The sequence below is a fragment of the Pagrus major genome, chromosome 11 (genome assembly GCF_040436345.1).
Source record: "Pagrus major chromosome 11, Pma_NU_1.0".
NCBI classification, from domain to species: domain Eukaryota; kingdom Metazoa; phylum Chordata; class Actinopteri; order Spariformes; family Sparidae; genus Pagrus; species Pagrus major.
Genome location: NC_133225.1, coordinates 10,182,919 through 10,192,828, shown reverse-complemented (window position 1 = coordinate 10,192,828; position 9,910 = coordinate 10,182,919). Strand labels below are relative to the sequence as shown.

General features: G+C 39.9%; 1 protein-coding gene across 1 annotated transcript; it reads right to left on the bottom strand.

Annotated features, from left to right (window-relative positions):
- Positions 1–2,615: 2,615 nt before the first annotated feature.
- Positions 2,616–6,591, bottom strand: caiap (CARD- and ANK-containing Inflammasome Adaptor Protein). Its single transcript, XM_073475725.1, has 4 exons — positions 5,415–6,591; positions 4,480–4,663; positions 3,446–3,668; positions 2,616–3,365 (listed from the first exon to the last, which is right to left on the bottom strand). The coding sequence occupies exons 1-4, from the start codon at positions 6,589–6,591 to the stop codon at positions 2,616–2,618; spliced, it is 2,334 nt and encodes a 777-aa protein (XP_073331826.1).
- Between the last annotated feature and the right edge of the window lie 3,319 nt (positions 6,592–9,910).

Here is a 9,910-nt window from a genome sequence, read left to right as displayed (position 1 = left end):
CGAAACAATGTCACGTGACAGGAAGTAGCCCTGTCACGTGATACTGAAATATCGCGAGAGCAGCCTCATTAAAGTGTAAAATCAGATATGTGCTGAGGTGTTTCTGTTTTGCTGCTTCGTGTGCAGAAAATAAGAGTTACAAGGCGCCGTGTGCCTCTGATGTCATAGGATAAATGATAAATCATCACATGCTCTGAAGGTTTTTCCACAGTCCTCATACTCAATTACTGTAGCCTACGTTTAATGAGTAAAAATAAGTTTTTAAATGATCATTAACTTACTTTCATTACTCTGTAAATGATCAAAAAAACTGATTAATTTAAAGCCAGAATAAATTAACTGAGTTATAATCTTTTTTAGGCCTGAAAGTTTGAGCCTTTCACAAATATTTATAAATAATGGTAGACTAATTTAAATGACCATTTAATAAAACACTTCGTAAATCATTTTAAAGGAGACATATTATGCTCATTCATTGTTCAGATTCATAATGTTATCTTGGGTTACTACTAGAACAGGTTGACATGCTTTAATGACCAAATAACACTCCAGTTTTCTCATACTGTCCATCGCTGCAGCACCTCTGTCTAAAACACTCTGTTTCAGCTCCTGTCTCTTTAACGGCCCCCATCCTGAATACCAAGTCTCCTCTGATTGGTCAGCTCACAAACGCCTGAGCCAGTACCACTATCAACAACAGAGCAGCTATGCTGAATCAATTCTTATGTGCCAAACTAGCTGCGAGGCATAAGTTACCTAAACGCGTGACATGGTAGCGTGATGTGATGTCACAAAGTCACAGAATTAATGGCGGGACTACTGACGAGGCGTTTTATGAGCAGGGTTTTCTGTGGGAGAGAGGAGCTTCTGCTGGTGTGGACTTTGGGCTTTTTGTGACCACAATAGGTCTCCTTTAAACAATTTAACATGTCAAACATATTTTACACATGATTTATTGAAAAGGCAGTTCCGTGCATCTAAAGAATGGAATCTGACAGTATGAGCGTCTTGCAAACATAAAACATTGAGTTTTTTTTTTCTACATTTAAGACGCCTACAGGCTTTTGATTTGTTCTAGATAATCATGTCTATTTTTTTGTGCAGTATTTTTTGTATATTTTATATATTTTAAACATATCACATCGTTATGCTTTTGGCCTTGTTAAAGAGAAAAGGATAAATCCATCATTGTGACAAATCATTTTCTGATGAAAGAGTATTGATTCAGAAAACAGCAACAGGATGGAAAAATGATGTGGGGGGGAGGCTGAAGAATTACTTAGAACTGTGAATGTGGTCTATGTGAAGGAAAAACAAAACTAAATTAAAAAAAAAAAAGCCCACCGTGAAGTTCTTGAGTCTCCAGCGGTTTTGGTTTTGGTGTCAGTTAGTTGCAGTAATCTTCTTTCGACGATCATACAGGAAGACAAACATCATAGGAAGGAAGATATGCATCACCAGCCGACCAGAAGCTAATCATCCAGCACAACTTGCATCTTTTCAGATCTTTTTTAGATAACGTGTATGTCGGATAAAGAATAATACATATTTAACGGCATTTTTTAACCTGAACAACTGAGCGTGGACATACAGCGACCACAGCAAAGCCTATCAACAGCCAGAAAACACAGAACTACATCACAACCTTAACGTACATGTAAATAAACAAAATTAAGGTTAAACATTAGCTAATTAGCAGTAAATGTGACGTACGTCAGAAGCTTTGTTGGAGTGAAATCGTTGACCCTTTGTAATGTCTGACGTAATATATATTTGCCATTGGGTTTGTTGACTGGTTAAATGTTGTGATTTGTTATTTATGTGGGAACAGTTTAAGTATTGGGGGCCAAGACATTACAGACAAAGATTCTTACAATAAAGTAAATTAAATCAAATCGTGTTGTGTAAAAAGTTATTAGCATTTATCAACTGGGGATTGTGATTGTCTCTTCATAATTTCATGACTATCCACAACAGTTATTGAAAGAGCAAGGACCCCTAATCTGACACAAATTAGACCAAAAAATAAATGATCTCCCTCTTTGCTGGGGCTTCCTGGAACCACTCTGAGAACCACTGCAACAGACAAAACCTAAAATTAATGTACTAAATCTAATCTTTTAAAAATAGAAACGGCTTTCATGTATATGCAGATTCTTTCTTTTTCACGGCTAATTTGCATTAAAATGACACATCTTTGGCTTTAAATATTTTTGTGTGATATTGACCCAAAGAGAGAAAAAAAATCTCCTTTCTCCATTTAATTTGTTCATGTATGCCTTTTTAACAAATGGGATTTTATTTGCTTCAATGTTGCAGAGACCAGACATGACGAGAGATGTTCCCTGGTATTACATTTCCTGTAAATGCACTGATTGTGATATTTCATGTGGCCCTTCCTATGCTGTTGTTTTGTAAAATTCCGCGCAACGCCATTATATGCCACGTTGGTCTCCATAGTTTGGAAAGGTTGCGTCATTAACACCAAGCCTCCTCCACATGCGGCTCAACTGCTCTTGTGAAAACGAATATCTGTTATATCAATATCAATGTTTTTGGGTACTCAATGTCTTTCACAGGATATGATGAGATGTGATGCGATAACCTCTTTCCATTTATTTGATAAGAAGCATCTTCCTTAGTAGTAAAGTGACAATGTCCTTGTGTTCCGATGTGTCTCCACTCTCTGCCACCTGCAGCGGTGTCTTCCCCACATTATTGGTCGCCTGCAGATTCGCCTTCTTCCTCCGTCCCATGTGCCCACCTTGGCCCCAGTTTAGGAGCCTCTTCACTACCTCCTGATGTCCACCTCGGGCAGCAGAGTGCAGAGGAGTGTCTTTACTGTGATCTGTACTGTTGATCTTTGCCCCGGCCTCCAGGAAGAGCACCGCCACACCGTCGTGGCCCTTCTCTGCTGCGGCGTGAAGTGGCGTCTTCCTCCACGCGTTCCTCTCGTCTACCCCCTTGTTGTTGAGTGACTGTAAAAGAGCTGAAACCACGCTGGCGTGCCCACCAGCTGCTGCGTAATGGAGAGGCGTGGAGCCATCCATGTCTTTAGCCCCTGCCTTTGCCTTGTGGGACAACAGCGAAGTCACAGCGTCAACTTTCCCCTCCATGGCGGCCTGATGGAGGGCAGTTTTCTTCTCATTATCAGTGGTATGTGGGTTGGCTTTGGCTGTCAGCAGCAGGTCTACAACACCACTCTCCCCTGGGGAAGAGGCTGCCCAGTGCAAGGCTGTCTTCCCCAGCCTGTCTTTGACTCCCGGATCTGCCTCGCCTTGAAGAAGCCGGATCACTGGGTCTGCATGGCCCTGCTGACTGGCTGCATGCAGAGGAGTCAACCCATCCTGTGCTGCTGCATTTACCTAAAGAAATAACACACAAGTCTCAGACTGCACAAACATCTACAAAATGAACTCTATTGACCAACTGGTTTGATGATCACCTGTGCTCCGGCTCTCAACAGAAGATCAACTAGTTCTGGCCTATTGCATTGAGCTGCCAGGTGCAGAGGGGTTTGGGCTTTAGGTCCAGTAGTGTTGGGGTCTAATCCCTTCCCCAGCAATGTCTGCGCAATAGGCACACTGCCACTGTGGACAGCCAGGTGCAACGCTGAGGAACCGTCAGATAAAGTAGCATCCAGTTTGGCCTGTTTGGCTACCAGCACCCTGAAATGAAAAAAGGGGTCACTTTTTAAAGGTGCAATATGTAAGAATCGACCGCCTGTTGAATTCAAGTTAGCCGAGTTCGCCATGCAGCTAGCAGTCTGGACTGGATGAACGATTTTAATGTTTTTAACTAAAATTCCTGCATATTGGACCTTTAAGACACAACTTAATTAAATGGAAAATACAGAAAAAAAGGACTAACAGAGTGAAAATGAGCAATTAAGGAAGCTACTCTCCAACAAAATCATATTGGCCGAAGTGAATTTATAGACACATAACATCATAACAGTGATGGACAGAGTGAATACATGATTTGATATAGCAATAAGGATATGGACATTATACCAATCATATTTATCATTGTGTGTGATGAATGTTTAGATGTATTTATATTTGCATTCTGTTGTATACATGTCATGGTTTGTCACTTGCTGCCTGCAGAAATCATAAAATAGTGTAATAATAATCTTTTGACGCGGCTATGTCAAATTTAACAATATCACACAGTGGCGCCCTCTGGTGGTAGTATTTTAATAATGCACCTGTGGCGGTCAACAACGTGTGCTGCTACGCACAAAACTCCCTCCTCCCTACTGATCTGAGCCAGCTACACTGAAAACAATATAAATATGAGCCAGTTCTACATTTGGTCTGAAAGTGTTTTGAGTGGGAAGGACAGGGGAATAAATGAGAGAGTAAGAGGGGATTTATTTTTTTGTGGGATTATATATATATTATATACATAATAATACCCCATTGCTATCAGATTCCCTCAAAGTGAATCTGTAAATGAGCTCATGTCTCATGTTACCTGAAGACTTCAGTGTGCCCCAGCTCGGCCGACAGTAGGAGAGGGGTGTAGCCTTGTTTGTCAAACATGTTCACATTTGCCCCGCGGTCTATAAGAACAGTTACCAGTCCATCATGGTTCTGTCTGACAGCTGAGAGGAGAGCGGAACCCAGCTCTTCTTCACTGAGAGCACCTCTGGCATTATCTGTGGTTTAAACAAAACAGAGCAAGCCTTCAAGTTTGCGGCTTCATGCAATCTTAAAATAGAAGTCTAATGCATGGTGATGTAGCATGTTTCAAGATGTTAAAGGGACAGTTCACCCCAAAATCAAAAATACATATTTTCCCTCTTACATGCAGCGCCATTTATCTATCTAAAATGTTTTGGTGTGAGAGGCCGAGTTTTGGACATATCGCCCCTAGAGATGTCTGCCTTCTCTTGAATATAACAGGACTACATGACACTTGGCTTGTGAAATCATGACCGGTCACTCAAGATAATCCACAAACCCTGTTGTGAGCAATTTTATGCAGGAACTCTTTTCTTTTTGCATCACCTCACAGAAAGAAGTGTTTATCTACTCATGGACGAGGGGCCAGCTAACTAAGCTAGCTAGCGTCCCAGCCCCGCCGAGGAGGACGCCATTAAGGTTTACGTATCCTGTGCCATCAGGAGCGTGAGCCTCTCGTCCATGAGTAGATGAACGCTTCCTTCTGCACGGTGATACAGTATCGGTAGAGAGAAAATAGTTACTACATAAAACTGCTCACAACAAGGTATCCACCATCTAGTTGCTGTCTTTTTCTGTTACATTAGAGAGATGTCAGACATCTTTGCGGCTGATATTTCCAAATCTCTGCAACTTACAAGAGAATAAATGATTTTTTGATTTTTGGGGTGAACTGTCTCTTTAAATAACAGCGTAATTACCACAGTCTTTGGTGAAAAGACTCACCAAGCAGCAGATGGAGAATTGATTCTTCATTGAGCATAATGGCTTCATTTATAACATCATGGTCAACTTTAGCCCCTGCCTTTAGAAGGACATTCACTGTTTTCTCATTGTTCCTGGAAACTGCATAAAACAGAGGTGTTTTCTCGTGGTTGTTTCTGGCATCGACAGCAGCCCCGCTCTGCAGCAGCATCTCAGCCAGCCTCCAATTATCTTCCACGGCTGCTGAGTGAAGAAACATGTCCCGCCTGTGGCTCTCAGACTGCTTCTTCTCCTCCTCCACCAGGACTTTCACAGAACTCAGGTGCTTGTTCCCTGCTGCCAGGTGAACTGGTGTTTTGCCCTGCAGATCCAGAGTGTAGATGGGGGCCCCGGCCTGTATGAGTGCACTGACTATCTGAGTGTGACCCCTGCTGGCTGCTATGTGAAGAGCTGTGTGACTCTTATTATCCTGCAGGTCCAGTGTGGCTCCTTTACGGATCAAGAGCTCAATGATGGACAGGTGACCGTGCTCAGCAGCTACATGTAGAGTCTCATTAGAGGAAGTGACTGTGTTGATATCAGTGTTTTCTAACAGCTCCTCCAGCAGGGCTGCCTCACCATCTGTAGCAATCATGTGGATGAGATTATCTGCTTTACTTTGTGCTGTTTGTTGCTCCTCTGGTTTTAAAAGTGGCACAATACTTCTGTCCTCCTCTTCATGGCAAGGTTTCTTAGTTTCTTTGGTGGCATATATAGTACGAGTCTCCTTAGCGACAATTCTATGAGTAGTTTCAACCATCCCATCCTGCTCCCTCTCCAGCAAATATCCAATCAGCTGCCTCCTTGGGTCTCGAATACGTTCGTTTACACCCCCCACATAGGTCTTGATTCGCTGATAGAGGTCGGGTTCTGCCATCATCAGACATGGATGGAAGAATTTCCGACAAGCCCTCTCTCCTCTGGCCTCCAGGATGTCCAGGACCCTGCAGTTTTGATCCCTGCGAGACTTGATGGTCAAAACAATGGATCTCTTGTCGGCTGTCATGACCCCCTCTGCGACGAGATGATCCAGTAGATCCTCGGTATGTGAGATCCCATGAACCAGATCACTCCTCTTTTCCCGGATTACATCCACAGCATAGGGGTTGGTATAGTTTGATGCTGCTTGAACATGGAAGCCATTGAGTGTATTGAACATTTTAAATACGCTGGAAAAGTAAAGGGTTTCTGGAGCATTCACACGCTGCAAGTCACTGTTATAACTTGTGGTTCTGGTTGTGTGTATGTGTGTGTGAGTGTGTTTTATACCTTATTGCTTAGTGAAACACCTCCCCTAGCAACAAAATATAGACAGAGGCCTTTCACCAGACAGATCTGTCCAGCTCAACCTGCCCTTTGTGAGATTATGTGACCAACTAGCATGATATGTTTTCATTCGACGCAGCCAGTGGTGGAAAGAGTGCTGAAAATCTGTAGTCAAGTACAAAAACAATTACATCACTGAAATATTAGTCAATTACAAGTAAAACTACTAGTTACTTTTTAACTGTTAATGTTTAATGCATTATCAATAGTAGGTGTTCATTCAAAGTGGTTTCTGTTCCTCCAAATCTTCAGTCTAAATTACTACCAACTCCTGCTCTGTTCTCCTCAGTGGTCATGGTCACATCTCCAAACCTTTATTGCCCGTACGTCAGGGTTTTCATTGGCTCCTTTGTGATCAGATAGCCTTACTGGCTACAAAAATGTGGACGAAAGGTTTAGATATTAAATCAAATTGTACTCAGTGCTCAATTATGATTTTAAAAGTAACTAAAGTAGATTTTATGGTGTAAAGCATACTTAATTACGAGTCACATTACAGACTTATACCCAGAATACCCAAGAAAAAGACTTAATCACAGTAATTTGAGTAGCTGTAATCAGTTACTTCCACCCCTGGAGGCAGCACGATAGTTATGACAGAGGTCATACGTTGTTATTAAAGTTTGTGACTGAAATAAAAATATGCTGTTTCTTCTGATCAGTGTAACGTTCACATTTTACATAATTTCAAGTTAGTAAAGAGTGACAATGACAGGTTTTGAATTTGAGCTGTTTCAAGATAACCTTATGCTCGCTTGCTTGTGTATGTGTGAGACTGTGTGGGTGTGCAGAAATGGTGTACTCCCTTGGTAACCCCATCCTGCTCAATCTCGGAATCACACATATGTCAAAAGTCAGATATCTAATAATTAAAACCAAATGTTTGACAATCTTGTGCCAAATTTTCACCAAAACACAAGCCGAACAGTGCATTTGAAGCTATTTATTGGTGTCAGATGTGAAATATGGAGTGCTGGAAGGAGTATTCAGATTACTTTCTTAAAAGTAAAATTAGCAATAGGCTACCACACATTAGAGTCCTACATTGAAGTCTTACTAAGTAGGTCTGAGTCATTTTTATAAATCACATTAATTGATAAATAAGGCTTAATAAGGCCCATTTAGTTACTACAACTGATACATTAACATCTAGAGATTGTTCTAACTAGCCTTCTTTATGTACTGCTGCATAGTTTAATCTTAAACACTGCATTACTAATACAAGTTGGTTAAATATTTAGTAAAATCTAAATATGCAAAGTTACGAGTCACTATAACCATTAAACAAATGCAGAGGAGTAAAAGTAGCCTACAATATTTCCCTCTCAGCTGTAGTGAGGTAAAATAATGAAGCATAAAATGGAAGTATTCCAGTAAAATATTAAAATGTAGCCAATTTAACACAGTACTTGAATGCAGCTTTGACAACAGATTTCGATATTTTTAATGTATTTATTTTTATTTATCTTAATTTGTATATCCAGTAGGGTGCGCTTTGTTGTCATGGTAATCTTTTCATTGACTTGCCCTTGGTAACTTCTCAGGACCGTATTATGCAGAGATTATAGAGTCGATTCACTTCCCGTAATACACGCCTCCTGCGTCGTGACGTAGGTCTTCCGAGCGTTCCCTCTCCTTATATGGTCGGGAAGGACTCCGCTTTCCGGAATGATGTCATGTTACCCCAAGTTTGAGACTTCAGAACTGCTGAAAGTAGACTATATATATATATATATATATATATATATATATATATATATATATATATATATATATATATATATATATATATATATATATATATTATATATATATATATATATATTATATATATATATATATATATATAATTAAACACAAATAATAGTCTAATGGAGCCTTACAAATAATAATTAAGAATAAACATCCCGGACAATACACTTTATATATATTTATTCTTTTACTTTCTCTGTTTATGGGCCTAAGAGATATGGAATTAGAATTAACGTCATTATATTTGTTCATGAAATGAAATGAAAATGTACTGTTAAATTAGCTATATTATATGCATCAAACCATTTTACGAAAATCTATTAGACATTATATTTAAAGAGAAGAAAAAAAAGAAAAAGGGAAACAAAAGAGGAAAAGAAAGAATAAAATGCAAAACAGTCTGACTGCTTTGACAGAATAGGACAATAAGGCACGTTTGTTTCACATTTAGGCTATATTATGTATAATAAATAAATATAAAAGTAATTTTAAAATCCATTCAGCCCCCATTGTTAATAAGCTGTTCCGTGTCTTTGAATCATCAGTGAATCATGACAGGTCTGTTTTCATTTAAGCACAAAACAACAACCAATGAGCCAATGCCAGCTACAGTGGAGGAATAAATATGGGACAGCCACAGTTCAGTTCATCTCTCAGGTGAGTCGGTCTGTGTCGCCCTCTAGTGTTTCATGAGAAGACGCACACACTGGTTCAAGGCATGATACTGTATAACCTGTGTGCCATATCTGATCTGCCCTGCCACATTCACCTGCTGTTATAGGGGTCTATGCTGGGTTTACTGTGGATATCAAGTCAAAGCTTTCTTCATTTCAGCTGTAGAAAGTCCCAATCTGTCTTTAACTTCATAATGTTGAGGTGTATTTATATAGGCTAATTGAGGGGATGGGAAACAATACTATTGGTTCTCATCTGGTCATAACTGCAAACACTGGGATGGGTTTATCAGCATTACACTTAACTTATATTTAGTTATCTGGCCTGTGTCAATGAGGCTCCTATCTTGTGTTGTGTTTACATTTTGATTATTAAGTTACTTCCCACAGCATACTCATTGGAGGTACACCTTATTATGATTATATGATAATATAATGAAATGTATCCAGTATCTCCCACAGTCGTGCTTTTACATTTTATTGAGTCAAACATCAGTATGTGTTATCTCTGCTGTAGCCCGTGTATCTATTCATTTACAACGTAGGACCAAAGACTTTGCCAGAGTTTGTTTCGACATACATGCCGGTTCTTTCCATATTTACGCCAGGACAGGAAGTCTTGTTGAATAACTTAATGGTGCAACAGCATTAAGGGTGCCCTGTAATTTTCCTCTCATTGTGTGTCAAATCAGTGATGCCTTCGATGTCCTCAGTTGAGATTTATTG